At 57.3% G+C, this 17,997-nt stretch overlaps 3 protein-coding genes across 3 annotated transcripts in view; all 3 read right to left on the reverse strand.

The window, feature by feature from the left end:
* Positions 1-1,546: 1,546 nt before the first annotated feature.
* Positions 1,547-3,364, reverse strand: GLRG_04530 (mucin; the record flags this gene model as incomplete). The annotated part of the gene is made up of 2 exons (XM_008095215.1): positions 1,547-3,067; positions 3,356-3,364. The coding sequence occupies 2 exons, from the start codon at positions 3,362-3,364 to the stop codon at positions 1,547-1,549; spliced, it is 1,530 nt and encodes a 509-aa protein (XP_008093406.1).
* Positions 3,365-14,196: 10,832 nt separating this feature from the next.
* GLRG_04531 (uncharacterized protein) lies at positions 14,197-14,546 on the reverse strand (the record flags this gene model as incomplete). Its single annotated transcript, XM_008095216.1, has 2 exons — positions 14,197-14,336; positions 14,408-14,546. The coding sequence occupies 2 exons, from the start codon at positions 14,544-14,546 to the stop codon at positions 14,197-14,199; spliced, it is 279 nt and encodes a 92-aa protein (XP_008093407.1).
* A 2,445-nt stretch (positions 14,547-16,991) lies between these two features.
* Positions 16,992-17,997, reverse strand: part of GLRG_04532 (rhomboid family protein) — a gene marked incomplete at both ends in the record, with an annotated part of 1,952 nt that continues 946 nt past the window's right edge. The window contains 3 exons of the mRNA XM_008095217.1: positions 16,992-17,663; positions 17,744-17,850; positions 17,911-17,989. Of these exons, the coding sequence (XP_008093408.1) occupies positions 16,992-17,663; positions 17,744-17,850; positions 17,911-17,989 (858 nt within the window). The remainder of the gene's footprint in view (positions 17,664-17,743; positions 17,851-17,910; positions 17,990-17,997) is intronic.

Here is a 17,997-nt window from a genome sequence, read left to right on the forward strand (position 1 = left end):
TCCGCCTGTTATCGAGCTTCCTGGCAAAGGGACGCTAACGAGGGTCCTCGTCTCCACCCCACACCCGCGCGCGCACATCGGACAGACAGACAGACAGACAGACAGACAGACAGACAGGCCCGATGTCCCTGGGTGCCAGTCTCATCGGACACACGCACGCACGCACGCACGCACGTACGCATACACCGCATCTTCCATCTCCTCCAAAAGCTTGGCCCCAAACAACGTGCGCATCTGCTGTCGTCTCGATATTCCGACTTCTTTTAGTACGCGATACCAACCCCTCCCCAAAATGGCGGAAACAAGAAGGGGTCCGTGTGGCATAGAGACCAGGGGTCGCCTATCAACCAGGATTATGTGGGTCCATGCGGTTCAGACAAGTTCAGAGTCCGTCGTTTATCGTTCGTCAGCCCCCTTCTACTTTTATTTCTTCGTCCCTTTTTATTTTATACTCTGTTACCCCTCTCTCTCTCAACGTCTTCCCGAAAGGACCAAAAACAAAAGGGACTTGAGGGGGGGGCCGCTATAGAGGAGTATCTCCCCTCCTCCTCTTCCTCCCCGGGGTATTCGTGGCGGGCGCAGCGCAGCGCAAAACGTGGGACGCTGCGGGTGACTCTGCGGGTGACGAAACCTGCGCTTACTTATCCGTACATACATACATACGGGGTAGTAGTACGAGTACGGATACGGATACAGGTATTTGTAAAGGTCCCGGGACTTCTTGTCCCATGGTCGCGACTAACGCAAGTCGATCCCATCCCATTCTGCGACAACTCGAATTGTGTCCAATGTCAAGTCATCCCAATCCCTGTCCCTGTCCGACATCCCCCCCCCCCCCCCCCCTCCACGCGCGGCCGTCTTTTGTTTTGTACCACATGGGACGTCCCTGACTTTGGATGGCATACGGAGTGGGTTTTTATTCTTATTTTATTTTTATTTACTTTAATTTGGCTTTATTTTCCAACGAGACTTTCATTATCCACCTTGACACCAGGGACACACACACACTCGGCAGCGCCCTGGACCGACAGACGAAAAAATCAAATCAAATAAAAAAAAAGTGCTACCCTACCCTCCTCTCGTCTCTACCCTACACCGGGACCCTGTCCTATCCCCCTCCCCCCCCGTATGATGAAAGGATCTACCGGCAATAAAGGCGCTCTCTCTCCAGTGCGGCTGTACAATATTTACAGGCGGAAAGGGCGGGAAAATGCCTCTCTATGAACTCCTCCCTCATGCTTTCAAACGATGCCCATGTTCAACTCCCGGCTCGATATAACGACCTTGATGATGATTGTGCCGCACAGTGTCGCTCGTAAAACAAAACAAAATCAAGTTTCTGCTTCTGAAACAGGAAAATAATAGACACTATGGATTGTTGCCTGTATACAGATTTGGTAGAGATGGGGGTATAAGAAACAGGCTTGCTGTTGGTGTCGTGCTTGCGGGGTTTTTTTTTTCTTTCTTCTCTTTTGGGGGAATTGCGACTCGACCCTGGGGAGTCTGGAATGTGCGATGGCCGTCAAATCTGGCCAAAAGGGCCTTGTTATGCGGGTCCGCGTCGGACCTTGTTCCAAAAACGCTTCATGACGCCCTGGTCGCTCGCCTGAACGTTCTCCTGATCCATGGCCGCGAACTGGCGCTCGATGCTCTCCTTGGACGACGCATCACGGACGTACGTGGCCGTCGGGAAGTCGTCGCGCAGCCCGTTGGTCGATTTCCTGCCGGCTGCCCAGTTCTTCTGCCACCCGTACATCTGGTCCTCGTGGGCTCGGAGATCCGGCCGTGTGAGCGTCATGCGCAGAGTCATTTCCCTTGCCTCTGCCGGCATCCGTGCGTACTCGGTCGATGGCTTGGGCGACTGGAGCTGGTCGTCTCTGATGGGCGGCGGCCTAAGCCCCGCCATCTCCACAGTGTGAGGCGTCTTGGGCGAGTCCGAGTCGAGGGATCCATCGTCGCTCGAGATCGAAGACCTGTCGTCCGCGAGGAACGTACGCATCTTGTCCGTCTCGTCCGCCGCCTTGGGCGATCTGGCCTTGGGCTGCTGCTTAGCGTCCCTGCCCGGCTGCGACACCATGGCCTCTTTGGAAGGGAAGCCGAACTCGATGGCCTCGTCAAACTTCTGAGGGGACGCGAGGTACACCCGCAGCTTCAGACGCGCCTCCGGGTCCTTGTAGTGTGCCGCCTCCGGGTCGAAAGCCGCAAGGGAGTCCTGCGGGCTATGCTTGGGCGAAATCAGCGACAGCGCGCGCGATCTCCGCCGGGCATGGCTGAACGAGGACGCTGCGCCGGGGCTGCTCGAATAGTCTGGCAGGCGCGGGGACGAAGGGTCGCTGAAGACGCCTGGCGTAGTGCCGGGACGGCTCGACGACGAGAGAGACGTGCGTCCAAAGGGGATCTTGCTGATGGACAAGCGCCTGCGGAACGACGGCCTGCGCTGTTCCGGGTTGGCGGGGAGGTCATCTCTCAAGTTGGCGTGGTAGTCGTCCAGCTGCAAGCGAAGGTCCAGCTCGTCATCCTCCTCGAGCCACCGGAAACTGTCGTAGAAAGAGTCACGCTTCTTCTGAGGCGGCGACGACCTCTGCTCCGCAACCTTGGCCGCCCGCTCGTGCGGCTCCTGGCTTGGCCTGTCCTCCATCGTCTGAGGTCTCACGGACAAGGTCGGGCTCCACAACTCGTCTTGGATTGTCAGGCTGGACGCTCTTCTTCGGACCTTGTAGACAGCCTCATCCGCCGGGTCGAGAATGATGTCGTGTCTCCGGTTCCGGGAGGCAATGATTTGCTCTTCCGTCGTCAGATGCCTCTTTTTGATCTTGTCCGGCAGACGCACGTACACGGACGCGGCCGACGAGCGGGGACCGACGGCACGGTGAGACGAGCGTCTCTTGATGCGGTCAGGGCCCTGGTCAGCAGCGAGCCTGGCCTGACGTTCTCTTCGGCGCTGCTTCAGGGTCTTGGGATTGGAGCCGGTGCCTGAATAGTCGCAGCAGAAGTCGAGGTGTTTGGACGGGGGAGTGGGAGCCGGGGCTAGTTTGGCGAAGTGTAGGCGTTCGAGGGAGCTGAAGTACTAAAGTAGGATTTAGCAAGGAGGGAAAAGAAAAAAAGAAAGAAAAAAAGATGCAAAGACATGGACTGGAATGGAGACAAGGCCAAGAATGGAATTGAGGGACAGCAGGGGGGCATGTATTGTCTTAGTAGTGGAATGTGCAAAGGGGGAGGGGATGTAAAGAATGGGAAGGGGAGGGGAGAGGAGGGGAGGGGGAGGCGTAGTGTTGCTGGGCCGTGCTCGCTCACGCGCTTGCGTTACGTTGTGTTGATGGTCACTGGACGGGACCTGCTGCATTGCATATCCTACGATATGCATGGAGGGGCATGTCATGGAGCCTACTATCGAAGGATCGATGGTTCAGACAGCGTGACAGGATAAGGAAAGGATAGACTGAGAGGTCCGCCGATACGTGGATACGATACGGTGCTGCAATGCAAGTCTCGGACCTCCATCAACGGCAGCAATAGCACCGGTTCTCCTCTCTCTCTCTCTCTCTCTCTCTCTCTCTCTCTCTCTCTCTCTTTCCCCTCATTTCTGCCAGCCTTACACTAGCTTCGCTTCAAGACAGATAAAGTCAACGAGGTCGGTATACGGATACACGAAGCACCTCAGGTCCGGCTCAGGGCCAACCCCGAAGTTCTTCCAGGGTGATGCCTCCATCGACAATGCAGGAACAGCCTCGCGGGAAAGCCGCAAGCCATCCAACGAAACGGGGGCCAACGGGTGGCTGGTGCAGAGACGAGTAGGAAACTAATGGGTCGGACGTGTGTGGGAATGAGAAGGAGTCCGTGGTGCATGTCAAGTCAGGTCAGTGCATCAGGGCGCCGGGCCCAGCATCAGTGCGTATGCGGGTGTCACATAGACTGACTTGTGTAGGCCTGGGGGGGGGGGGGGGGCAACGGCGATCGATACAGGCAGGACAAGAGACAAGACAGACGGGCCAGAGACAACCAAGATAGGCCAGGCCAGGTACAGGTCGACGAGTCCACGCAGTACTAGAGACACCAACGGCGTATGCGGCCTAGCTCGGCTTTCACCTTGGCCGGCGACACCACTTGGCGGCCCGGGGGGTTCCATGGAATGTGGGAATTGAGATGTACCCGGTGATGCGCGAATCAAGAGGCCCGCTGCCGCAGCGAGGGGTGGGGACGGGGAGGGGAGGGGGGACAGGAACGAGGAGGGAACAAGCACACAGAGACATGACGGATGGTCGGGCCAGATTCTGCATGTGTGGAGTGAGACATGTCGTACGGTCTTGGGGCGGGAGAGTATTGATGACCGATCACGGTTGACCCCCGGGGGGAGACTTTTGTGTGTGTGTGTGAGAGTGTGTGTGAGTGAGTGTGTGTGTGTGTGTGTGTGTGTGTGTGTGTATGCTTGCCGTCGCATGTTGGGACGAGGGACGCGGCAAAATGGGATGAGAGAGAGGGGTGATTGGGGAGGGATGAGGGATGATGAGAGTTTACGGAAGATGCAAGGTTAGAAATGGCCAAACCATGTCCGAAACCAAGAGACGAGATGAGACCGGGCTGGCCATTGTTATTGTTGTTGTTATTGACGATGATACTGGCGAGTCCGTCTCGTCGTCAACACGTTGCCATTCGCCCGATGCAAGGTCGCGATGACACCTCTCCCGCCACCAAGAGCTGACATGGTCGCCGGCCAATCGCCCGTCCCCGTCCGCGTCTTTTTTGCGCGGTGCAGATGCAGACGAGGTCTTTAGCAGCTGCCTGCTGTGCATGTGCATGAGCGGGCGGAGAGGAAGCATGAACGAGAGAAGGCCACTCGCGCCCGCTTCTTGGGCCTGATCCAAGATTGGCCAATGCTGACTGGGCCCCCGGACGGGACGAGATTGGCATACAGGTGCATGGAGTGGGGGGAGAGTGAGAGAGTGAGAGAGAGATTGAAGCAAGTTGCCGGGTGTTGGTTGGACGGGAGAGGGATGTGACGATAGATTATGGTGAGCTTTGAGGAGGATATGCGTGCGGGCGGGGGGGCGGAATGGGAGGGGACGGGGCAGGGCATGACAGCAGCACCAAGCCTCTGATAGTCAAGAGCCACCCACTGAGCCAGTGGCGCACGCAGTTCTGAACAGACAACCCCCCCTTGGATGAGCCAATTCGCGTTGACACGTACCTGACCGACCCCTACTGCAGCTGTGCTGACCCCTGGATCTGGGGCCCCTTCCGGCGGCTCGGTGGGTGGAGGCGGGTGAGAGTGTGTGTGAGAATGAGAGAGAGTGAGAGAGAGTAAGAGAGAGTGAGTGTGTGTGAGTGTGTGTGTGTGTGTGTGTGTGTGTGAGAGAGAGAGAGAGAGAGAGAGAGAGAGAGAGAGTGAATGAGAGTGTGAGAGTGAGTGAGAGAGTGTGAGAGGGCGTAAGCTTGTCGCAACCAAACCAAGCCTCCTTCTCAATTCATCTCATCTTACTCACGCACACAACACCCATGTCATCACCGTGAGCCTTATGCTGGCCCACTCGTGCCCATTTGCATCAAGTGTCCTTGACACCATCTTCCAGACAGAGTTGTGCCCTTGCCCTGAGCTGCCGGGTCTCGGAAACAAAACAAAAAAAGATTTCCAAAGCCCTCGACGGCGTCGTTCTCAGTCCCTTGACCAGAGGGGGCAGAGAAGGGGAGGTGAGGCTGCGCTAAGCCGACAACCCGGTATTGACCATTGCGGGACTGCCGCACAGAGGCCCCGGCGCATGAGACCCCGAGGAAACAGAAAAGAAAGGAGGGCTTTCCGAAGAAGAAGAAGAAGAAGAAAAAACAATAGACTGGGAAGAGGGGACGAACATACCCAGTAGAGAAGAAGGGCTCGGAGAGAATCACCAAATGCAGGCAAGATCCGAGTGTGATTGAACATGATGGATAAAGATGAAACACGCAAAATAAAACAAAAAATCTGTCTCGCTCACCTTTCGCTGAATGGCCTCTGGTAGAGCCTCGAATTCCTGCTTCGTCATCTCGGCGCCAAAGGACCCTGTCGACGGTGATACCGGCGGCGGGGCCACGATCGTCGACGACCCGGCCGAGGAAAGCGTCTCTCGCATGTTTTGTATCGTCGTCGTCGTCGTCGTCGTCGTCGTCGTCACCGCCGTCTTGCTGCTGCTGACGCTGCTGCCTTTCTTCTCGTGGTTCTTGATGCTCAATGTCCAGGTGCACGAGCTCGCTGACCCGGCCGCAGTCTGGCTCCCCATTGTCCCCGGCTCGGAGCTCGTCTGCGGGACATTGAGGGATTGGTGGCTCCTGGAAGACTTGGGCCGTAGGTAGAGGCTGAGATAGGATGATGGCGAGGGTGACCGATGCTGCTGTTGGTGCTGCTGCCGCTGCTGCACCTGCAGCTTATGTTGTTGCTGTTGCTGTGGTTTCGGTTGATGCGCCTGCTGCTGCTGCTGCTGCTGCTGCTGCTGCTGCTGCTGCTGTTGTTGTCGCCGCTGCCGCTGAGGCTGAGGCTGATGCTGCTGCTGCGGCGGAAACTGGTGAAACTGGTACAGGTCGGGACTGCTGTTCCCGTCGAACCCATGATGGAAGTAGTCCCAGAGTCCGTGAGACCGGTCCACGCTATCCTCGCTGGTTCGTCTACAGGTAGCTGTCCGCGTCATTGTCGTCATCTGGCAGTGGCTACTAGCGTCGCCGCCGCCGCTGCCTAGGCTGAGGAAACTATGGGCATCGGTCATGGGCGCCATCGTCGCTATCGTTGCCGTTGACGTTGCCGTTGCTTATGCCAGTGTCAGTGCCTGTGCCTGTGCCTGTGCCTGTGTCTGTGTCTGTGTCTGTGTCCGTGTCCGTGCTTCTGCCTGTGTTTGTGCCTGTGCTGTTGCTGCCGTTACTCCTGTGGCTGTCGGGCCTGTCGACGATGACAAGCTAACAGGCCAAAAGGTAGATACGACTATTGAGAAAAACCGGCGGTTGTGGAGGGGCCGCTGCCGATCTAGTCGTCGTTTTCGTCGCAGCTGTCGATCAGAGAGTACGCAATGGGGGCGGATGATGACGGTGTTGATGATGATGATGATGATGATGATGCTGAGAATGATAAAAGAAGACGAGCAGGGCGAGACAGGCTCTGACCTCAGCTGCGTCCGGATCCGTGTCGTCAAGGAAACTTATGAGCTTATGCCGACCCACGCTGGCTATGCCCCCGGTCCACACCCGCGACTCGATGGTGACCACGGTGATGGGCCCCTTGGCGCGCAGCCCGTCACACCTGGTACGCGCGCCGGTGCAGCATGAGCAGGACCAACGACGGCCATCATTCGCGGCTTACTCTGCCGCTGTACCTGGCCCCTTGGGGGCATCAGCCCAATCAACATTAACTATGCCTCCTAGCCCATACCCCAAAGAGTGCCGTCCCCCGTCTCCGCCGACTGCAACGATATGTCGCCCGTATACTCCGTACATTGTACACTATTACTGCTGAGCTGGGCCACCCCCAGCGTCGTCCGGGATTCCCTGCAAGCTTCTGGATGAGGCATGGTCTCTCTGTTGGTTCCGGGTCCACTTGTGCAGAGGAGGGTCAAAGTGCAGGGGACGGAGGAGTGGGCATGGGACGGAGAATGGCGAATGGTGAGTACTTTTGGTAGTGCCAAGTATCCGTAAGGTACGGATACTATAGGTGAGATGGGGGAAGTATGGCTCAATTTGCCCAAAAAAGGACTCCAACCGGTGTGGACTCTCGAGAACGGCATTGGTAATGTTGATCACCAACACAATGGGTGCGGCAATGCGATGGAACGACTATGAAGCATGACGGGTTGGGGTCTGGGGAGCATTTCCAACAAGCTGCGTACGAGATACCAGCCGCCCATGGTTGAGCAACAAAAGAAGACCTGGTCCAGTGTCACGGCGGCAAGCAAATATCAGGCCGTGGTATCCGTACCTGGATCGGTAGCTATTAGCTGATCGTTTCCTCCCCCCCCTCTGCCAACATCGCCGGCCGGAACAGAACGCCCGTCTCGGGCTCTATGGAGCGGGCGCGGGCAGAATCGCGACGAAGCTTTTCTTCAGCAGTTCTGTAGCCGTTCTAGACCAACGGGGGCGGACCGCGGGCGGATAGACAGGCAAGCATACCGCGAGGCAAAGGCCGGACGGGCGTGTGTCACAACAGACAGCCCTCGCGTGCCTGGTAGCACAGCTGTTCTGTGCCGCCCCATGTCCGGCCTTGTCTATCCCACTCACCCAGGCAGGCCCCCCCAAGGAGACCGACTGGGTGTGTGTGTGTGTGGCTACACAAAAAGTGACATGCATGCACATCGAAAACATATTCCCCTCCCCTGCTCTCGCAGCCGCCTCTCTCGTTTTCCCGTCGAGTAACGAGACGAGGACTACCCAACATGACATCTACGCTGTGTAATATCCGTACGGAGTATAGGTAGTTCATATGTGCTCCTCCCTGTCGCCCCCCCCCCCCCCCCCCTTTTGGTGCCTGAATATCACCCAAACAGCAGTGTAATCAATGCATACTACTACATGCAAAGTTCATCCCCGGATGCCGCGCTGCAACGTTGAACCTATTGGGGCGCCTTGGCGGCGGACGTTCGGCCAATGGCACTCGCCTTGGCCCCCCTCCCCCCCTCCCCGGCATTCGTTCATATTGGCCCCAAAAAGGACCGCGATCCCCAGCCGGCTCGAAGCGTCGTCACACGAGGAAGCAACGTGAAGGCAAGAGTCGAGCCAAGAGCTTCGAGATGAGGGTTGAGGGAGGGAAGGCCCGGCTTCGTGACTGCGACAGCCCGCCGCTGGGACTCAGCAGACAAGCATCGTCGTACGTCGGACACGGACACGGTCCTCCGGGCTCAAACTTGTTTGGTTTACAAACTTGTCGGCTCCGAGGGGCAGTGTTACCACTGACACTGGCCGCGAAAACAAAAGCATCAAGCAGGTGTAACCTTGGACAAAGTAGGTTTCGACACGCCGCCGGGTTCGGGTGAAGCTGGAATTCCTAATCCGCCCCGGGAAACACACAAAGGGTTTTCGAGTTTCCAGCTTCCCTCTTTGCGTTTCCCTCTCGGCCATTTCTGTTCCTTGCTTTCCTAGCGCGGATGCGACGACGCCGGACAAGGAAAAAGAGAAGCAGCAAAGTAATTTACCCGGGACGACCCTTGCACGCGACGTTGGACCGCTCGCTGCGAGGAACCGAAGCCGGCCCCCGGGCGCACTCTGCCTGCTCGCGTTCGCTCGCGCTTACGGACGTAAGGCACGGCAAATCACGATAAGAAATACTCGAAACATTGGGTAGACGAAAGTGGGCTGAGATGCCTACACTACGTCGTACGCAGTAGAGACTCGAACCTCGCTTCCAACGCCCTTCCACGGCTCCTCCTCCGTGGTGGCCTTGCCGATGTACGTCAGTCACATCTAGGAGCCGGGACATTCTTATCTCCTTGGAGGGAAATGCCTCCGACAAACCTCAGGGCGGGCGGGAGCTTGGGTGATTCCTCTCTCGCCAGCATCACCCACCTACTTAGTACAAGTCCAACGCGAGAAGAAGAAGAAAACGGCCGTCCGCAGAGACAATTGGGCGGGCTGCAGGCTTGTCAACGGCGAGCGCTTTCGAACCCATGCAGATGCCGCTTGATACACATCGCACGTCGCCCATATGCTGGACGGTATCCGTACAACGAGGCCTCCCCTCTTGGGATACATACCAGGGGGGGGTGGGCAGCGAAAAACATAACCATAAATCCATTGCCTTGACAGAACTCGACTAGAACGCTCTCTTTTACCTCATACGTACCGATCGGCACGTCGCTTCAGGTCTTGGAGCCACCGTCATTCCAAGAGGCTCGCTGGTTAAGATACAATACTCTCCACCGAGGGATTTGCACTCCCCTTCCCACCGAGTTCGGCACATGGACGATGATGGCTGGAAGACTCCGGTCCCTCCTTGGATCACAGCAACGACACAAATCCCATCAGAGTCTAACGGGTCTGTGTCCGTCGCCTTATGTTGCCTGTGCCATCTCCCCCAAATCCCACTTTTCCCGTCAAGTCGACGCATCTTTCCACGACTCATGCCGCATTTCGTCTAACCCGTACTAATAGGAGTCTGTAGTCAAGGCGACCATTGGGGGGGGGGATCAATCGCATGGAATAGGGGGTGCTATAATGTAGATCTTATCACAAATTGACGCCGTTGTGTAAGGCAGCATCACTGGACATGCCGCCGGCGCCAAGCACAGACGCGCATATTATACAAGATTCATATGCCAATGGGCTGCATAATAACAACAACGACAACAACAACTACAACAACAACAACAACCACCTCGTCCGAAAGGGATGATGGCTGAAATCCCTTTGGGTACAGACAGCACACCACCTGCTACGACGGTGATTCCAGAAACGGGGGGAGGCAGTGATTAAACATTATGCAGCTCTCGTTGAGCGTCACCTTGTCTCTATCCCACCGGAGAATCAGTTAATCGGGTGTGCCGAATGTCTCGGTAATCTTCATAAGATGTACATCAATCGCCTGGTACCAAGGGGCTGACACTGGGTTTGGCTCTAGACGATGAGCATTCACCAGGCCTCCCTCCCCTCCCAGTTGTGGCACCAGAGAGGAGGGAAGGGAGAGCACGACTCGAACACATAGACACATCCCTGCGGCGGCCATTGTCACATTTGTCGTAATTCATTCTGGAAGCCTTCTCTGCTTCTTTCCCACCCCGTCCATCGTCTCCGCTCTGCCTGGCTTGCAACCTGTCACTAAGTAGCTTCGATATCCGTTCTTCTCGCCTTCACCGCGACAACAGAGTTCGCCTCACCCCCTCGCCTATTACGTTTCCCGCACACTAGAAGCCGAAGAGCCCGGGGCTGTAGATTGACCTCCTCCATAATCCCGGTACTCGACCCCAGAGAGTTCGACATGCACCCTTCCATTCCCTTTCTTGAACCCCCTACTCCGTATGCTCCCCATCAAAGGCACCTGCACCAGCACCGGCGTGGGACCTCACCTCCACCGTCCGTTTCATCATATGACTAAAAGCTCTGGCCATTGGTCCAGATTGTTTCGACCGGAGCCTCATCGTTCCATGACTATCACTACGCCGCCCTTGCCAGGTAAAGCTTCCAGCACTGGGGGGGGGGGGACTTGCCGGGCCCCAAAAGTTGACCGCTCTCGCAAATCCGAGTCCGTGGGGTCATTGCCCCGGGCAGCGGTTCGTCCGTTCGTTCCAGCGACGGTCAGAGAACCAGACGAACTCCTTACACCGCAGGTTCGGACGATTCCGCACAGAGCCCACTGACGATCGTGTTTCCTCCTCCGATCGCCTCGACCTTCACAGAAGAACCTCGAGCCGGCTCTCTTCTTCCCTCATCTCCACTCCTTCCCTGAGGATCATTCCACCTGGACGGAATGCCCGAGGCGACAGGCCTCACCATTGTGACGTTGTTGCATCCATCCCGCAACGGAAAGACAAGAATGTTGGAGAAGATAGGATGCCAACCACCAAGTCCTGCCCTTTGCAAGGGTCCTGGCGGGTCCCAAGGATGGTGCCTGCCGGTGGTTGATGGGTGCGAAGGGTCTTGCGGGGGATACCCTCCAAGCGGCCTCTCTCTCTCCCTCTCTCTCTCCCCTTTCCTTTTGCATTCCTTTTCTTTCACTGCCTGATACACACACGCGTCAAGATTCGTGGCATTGTCAAAGAAGCTGCGCCGCCCAGCCGTTGCGACGCTGGACCACACCCGTAGCAAAACCCTTCAATCCCACCGTCGTATCAGTTTGCATTGGGCCGAGTGTGTCGCGCTCGGGTTCGTCGCCCGCGCCTGGGGACTTGGTCCGACGGCCTCGAGGCAAACAACTCGAGTCGCATCTGCATCTCCATCATGGCTCGCCGCCTTCACCAGCCCTAGCTCGGAAAATATCCGCTGGCAAGTCATTGTGTAAGTAGCACAAGGCTCACACTCGCGCACACGCGCACACACACACACACACACACATACACACAGGTGGGACTGCTCAATCGAGCAGCGTTCCGTTCCAAAAAGGGAGCCGGCAATTTCGAAACGCCAGAGAGATATCCATACTGAGTGAGTGAGCCACCACCCCCCCTTGGGTCGAGATATAAGGGGTTCGACTCGATCAAGGACTGTCCACATCAACTCGCCCCAAGGGGTAATCATGTCTGCTTCGAGCTGTGGCCTTGCCGTCTGTGGCATCTCGCACATTGTCGTTGACTCGCCGCCAACGCGACGATGATACCACACAACATCCAACGGCCAAGTTCCGTGCTGCAATTTTACAAGCCTAGTCATGCTCACTCTGTACAGTAAAGCCGAACGCTACACGCGGTCAAGAAGAAAGGAAAAGAAGAAAAGAATAGAAAGGGGTTGAAACTCTCGAGGCCTCGTAGAACCACCAGGCCGAAACCCCCACGACTTGAACGGCCTGCGAGGAGGGGAGGAGGGCAGACGACATACGCCTTGTGATGTGCAAATGTAGTTCAGCCCTCTGATCTGATGTAGGTTGCATCCGCATCGTGGGCGAATCTTCCATTCCCTTTCGACATGCGGCACCCGCGGCACTAAAGCTGCAGAGTTTGCCCAAAAATAGCCACCGCGGCGGCAACGCCCTCGGGTGTCCAGCCCTGGGAAGCGTTGCACCAGACCTTGGAACCGTCATTTGGCGAAGCAAAAGAACCGCCTGCGACCAATCTATCGGAACGACGAGGAGGAAGGGGGGGGGGGGGGGCGAGATCACGTCTCCAGCGAATCCTGCACTAGCACCGACTCTCATTTCGCGGCTCCAGCGGCCTCCATTCGCGATGCGACTCCAGGGTAGCAACCCACGTGCGGCATGCGTCTTTGACGTCGCCCGGTGTCCAGGCTGCAGTCTACCACAAGATTACGACTCACCATTGGTGCAAGACTTGGGGGGGGGGGGCTCACCGCAGCCGTCCATCGCGTCCAAGAATTGGGCGGCTGCCAATTTGAGGGAACCATGCCGGAGTGGTGTGGTGTGTTTGTTCGTCATGTTGCTTCCTGGGCCCACGCATATTCCGAGCAGCGCTTAACACTTTCCGACGGGCGCTCATCGGCAAGTCGCAATTTCCATCACCATCTGAGAAATGAACCATCTCTCACGTCAGATGGATGTCGAATTTGGTCGAAACGTGCAGGCAAGGAGACGAAGGCAGCCACCCTCCCCTCCCCTAGCTTCTTGTTCCGCCGTGTCTCGTATTGCAGCTGCGAATCCCCTCGGGCTCGGTGTAACGTGCCGATGATGGTCTAGTTCGTTCGACAAGGTGGCTCTTATACGGAGATGAGCAGGGAGGAAAGTGCCGGGCCCGGTCTCCGTGCTCTTTGTGCAAAGAGGCGGCGAGGCGGCGAATCGCAACGGCTGGGACCTTTTTGCATCGCACTGGATATCCGCCAAACCAAGAGTCTGGGGAGAGAACCAGCGGCATCTCGTAAGTGGTTTGTTGGCCCCCGTGGCTTGCTTGGATCGCTTCCGGCCGCCGACGGGGCTTCATAAGAATGTGCATTTCTGTAACCAAGCGTAATTCTCGTCTCTGCAGACACTCGTTGCCGACCCGGATCTTGCGTACGAGGCATGATATTATCCTCCCCGGGCTACGCCGCGTCTTCGAAGGAACGCTATGATAGGATACGACACCCGCCACACAGTAGTGCTGAATCAGTCCGACGTCATTTTATATCGCATAAAGTGATGCTTCACCTTGCGGCGGTTTAGTTATGCCACGTCCTCATTTAGTCAGGCATCGCCTTTGGATCTCAACATGTCACTTGCAAGTGATCGCATCTGCCATACATAAGCCCCCCGGGCCAGTATTGGTCCAACCGCAGCCGATTACACTCGTGGAAGAAAGCATGCCGTTCGTACCCAGAAGCTGTCTCTGAGTTGATTGTGAAGAAATCGTGCACGCGAGAGTAAGTAGCCCGGTACGGAACCGGCGAAAGCATCGACAGCCGTCGGCTCAGCCTCGACCGATGCGGAGCCCCGGTCACTATATATGGAGTGGGGGGGAGAGGGTAGCATCCAGCGGATTCAATAGTTCTCCGTAGGCGCAAACTAGTGCATTAATTCTTTGCGTTAAGCCAAATAGTCCAAAAAAGACGTGACAGCCAGATGCTTGCTCGAGGGGTCGACCTGTCGATGTCGACCAGCCACAAAGGGAGGCGCCCCATCTACACTCCCGGGTCGTAGTGCTCGTACGCCTCGTTCTCCTGGCCGGAACCCGTAACCGAAGGCGCGCTTTGGACGTCTGAGAGGGTGCCCGTCACCCGCGGTCTCTTTGCCGCTGCCTCCAGGCGGAATTCCGACATCCCTGGCTCGAAGTTCGGGAATCGCTTACAGAGGCGCCCCCCCCCCCCTCCCGGGTACTCTGCTTTCCTTTACCATTTCGCACCGATAGACGTGGTGCTGTGTTCCCTTGACAGCAGCATCCAGGAGAGAGAAGGGCCGGGAGGCTTCGGACGGGCCGGTACACGCCGGGGACGACGTTGTTGCCGGCCAACTTGCGGACCAGTGCGGGCATGATCTGATGTCGTAGTCGAAGCGCCGCAGGAGGACCGTCTGTTTCCGAACCGCAACCCCGGCCTCGTCGAGCATCTGACACACGAGATCTCGTCGGGGCGGATCTTGCATATGACCCCTCCTAGTGCAACGGATGGGGGCAACGACGACCGTTCCGATGCGATTGCTGATCGGGCAAGCCGCGGGTGCCATACCCGCGTCTGGCCGCTGGCTTGGGACAGTGGTTTGCCGAACTGTACTCTGGAACCCCGCCGGCCCTCTGCTCTTTTATTTTCTTATGCCACCTACTAACGTTGATGGATGACAACGTTTGGCTCCTCACCAACGAGCCCGTAGATCGTGGTCGGAGAGAGAGCGCGGTCGGTCGTCTTAGGGTCCGCGGCGGTCATGATCCCTGGCCCCCGAAGCAGCGTAGCAAACGGTACTACAGCCAAAAGAGGCGGGAAACCACTCCGCGGCTTCTGATCACGTTCGACCAGACCCCAGGGATCGTGTCGAATGATTGAAATTCTCCGTGGGGCGGGGCTGTTGTTGCCCTCAGGATGGGAGTCTCGGGTTTCTTGGAAGACAAGAAGAAAAGACACTCTGCGCAAAGGCATGGATATCCAGGATAGGATAACGTACTGGGCCGTGAGCCTGTCCCCGGCAGACCGGCCATCTCCGCATCTGGCTTGGGCAGTCTCGCCCGGGGAGATTCCGGAAGGCCCAAAAAGGAGTCCGGCGAACACACTATATCGCTCCACACGTCCAACGTCGGAGGAAAAGAAAAGAAAAAAGCAACGTGGCGGTCGATAGAGCATTCTCGTTCGAGCGCTTGGCCCACGCCGCCGCACTGTTTGGCGGGACGTGCGCCGGGACTGCGCATGAGACCATTGTCTTGGGAGAACGAAAGGAACTATACACGCCCCCCCCCCCCCCCCACCACCGCATCGTGATAGCCCTATACGCTAGCTGCGCGACGTGCGTTTGAGCGAGGTGGAATGCCCAAGGGAAAGTGCTCGATATGCAGCCCGCTAGGCTCAAGGTCGATGAGGGGCGGCTACGAGTATGGCAGGGAGGGTTTGCATGGAGCCTGGTGCGTAGACGGAATGTCAAGGGGGGAGGCGGCGGTCGAGATTACAGTGGCATGTAATAAATCCAGGCTCAGCTATCCAAGGTGGCACATTGTGTGGTGAGCCCAGACTTATTACATGTCACTGTAAAGTCCCGATATACGGTCCCTCCGGCTTCGGGAGAGTAGGCCACGCTGCCTCACGCAGAACGCTTGGCTTATACTTGGCATGGATGGATAATGTCCAAACTCGGCGGTTGAAGGCTCCCAGGGGGCACAATCCAATATGGAGTTACAATGAGGACGGAATTCCATTCAACGGCTGGTTGCTCGACTCGATTGACTCTTTTCACCTGATGTCTTGCCCCGGTCTTGACCTACCGAGTGACAAGAAGTGTGACGCAGCTTGAACTGATGAACGGCCTTGGCTAGGCCTCGATGCAGATTCCCCCCTGTCCGTCCCGCACCCGCGCCTCTTTCTATTACTCCCTCACACACTTACAATGTGTCTCCATCTCCATCCCATCCTTGTTCCATCCTCGTCGACCACTCTTTCGTACTCGACTCAGGGCCTCCAATCCACGTGGCTGCTAGTAAGAAATCCGTCGCTCATCTCGTCTGCTGAGCTCCTATATCAAAGCCTGTTCACCAGAGGTGAAATTCATAGAGAGGCGGGTAAATAATAGGGGAGAGCCAGTCTGTTGAGACTTGTGAGCATCCCAGAGCACACATGCGTCGATTCGCCTGTAACCGAGAGCTTGTGTTTCTACGTTCGTGTTTGTTCAGAGAGAGAGAGAGAGAGAGAGAGAGAGAGAGCCGTCCTCGCCGAAGCCCAAGGTAAAACATCTGTGGATCGACATTTCTCCCCGTTGGCGATTTCGCGATCCTCGCAGGCGGAAACGTCAATGGACGTCTGTTCTGGATCTGGGATCTGCTGGTGCCGGGTCCGGCCGAAAACAAACAACCAAACCAAACCCTGACGCGATGACCTTTGCAGCACGGGGGAAATACTCCCCCGGGCTGTAGAAGGGAGTTAGCTTGGGGGTCTTGTTGACCCGGCACCTTGGAGTTTTGAAAATCACAAACTAGGCGGGGCTTGGTACGCGTTGAAGTGGCAGGGCAGGATGTGACTGAAATCGGGTGACTCTTGAGCGGGAGAAGGGCGCCTAGGATGCCGTGGCGTTTTCCGGTCCGTCGGGGCGTATAACATTGGGAAGTGAGATTGGTATTCGAATGTCATCCATTTTATAACGTACAAGAGTCTAAAGATTTCCTCCTTCACAAGGCTCTTCGTCGCCCGAGTCGGGCTGTTCCAACAAACTCGCTATACTACACGTGTCTCCCTCCCACAGAGGGCAGATCTCCAACCGCCCCGCCCATCCCAGGCACGCCCGATCACGCCTTGTCGTCGTCGCCGCCGCCCTCGCGGGGGAGCGCGTCCTTCACGAGGTCCTCCCTCTTCCCCTTCATCCCGTCCTCCCTCGGCACCTCCTCCCTCCCCGTCACGAGCTCGATGCCGACCAGGCCGGCCAGCATGCCGAACAGGTGGGACGTCAGGTCGATGGTCTGGCGGCCGCGGCGGAAGAAGGCGTAGAGGTGGAAGCCGAGGATCATGGCGATGAAGCCGAGGCCCTGCGGGCCGTTCATGGGATCCGGCGGCAGGCCGAGCACCTTGAAGGAGTCGAAGCGGTGCATCCAGAAGTAGGCCGTCGTGGCGCCGAAGACGGCGCCCGACGCGCCGACGGTGGAGACGGTCAGCAGGCCGCGCAGCGTGAAGACGGTCAGGCTGCCGAGCAGGCCGACGGCGCCGGAGGCGAGGTAGATGGCCAGGAAGTTGGCGCGGCCGACCTCGTCGTGCAGCGCGGTGCCGACGAACCACAGCCCGACCATGTTGGTGGCCAGGTGGCCGAGCGACGAGTGGGAGAAGTTGGCCGTGAGCATGGTGACGGCGCGCGGCATGCCGTGCACCAGCACGAAGTAGCGGTTCAGGAAGCGCCACAGCGGCGGCACGCGCCAGGCGAGCGAGACGAGCGCGTTGGCTCGTGTTCGCGCAGCGCGGTTTCTTGTCTAGTTTTAAGGAATTGATTGGGCTATTCGGGTCTTGGCCACGACGAGGACATCCTGAATTCGTGAGCCTGTTTTTATACATGTTCGGATATGCAAGGGCTGTATTGGGCGATCCAAGGAAGGCGCCATACGGTCAAAACCATTAGCTGTCGTATCGCGACCAGGATGTTGCTACCTCCTAAGCGGGCTATGGTGTCAACTCAGATTTCACGGTGAGCGACTAGGCTTAGAAAAGACTGGCCACCACCTGAGAGTGAAGTGTGTGGGTCACTTTTTAGAACCTGCGTACGCGATATCCCCACTTTAGTAGCTAAGAAATGCCCCCTCTATCAGG

The sequence above is a fragment of the Colletotrichum graminicola genome (assembly GCF_000149035.1).
Source record: "Colletotrichum graminicola M1.001 genomic scaffold supercont1.14, whole genome shotgun sequence".
In the NCBI taxonomy this organism is placed as follows: domain Eukaryota; kingdom Fungi; phylum Ascomycota; class Sordariomycetes; order Glomerellales; family Glomerellaceae; genus Colletotrichum; species Colletotrichum graminicola.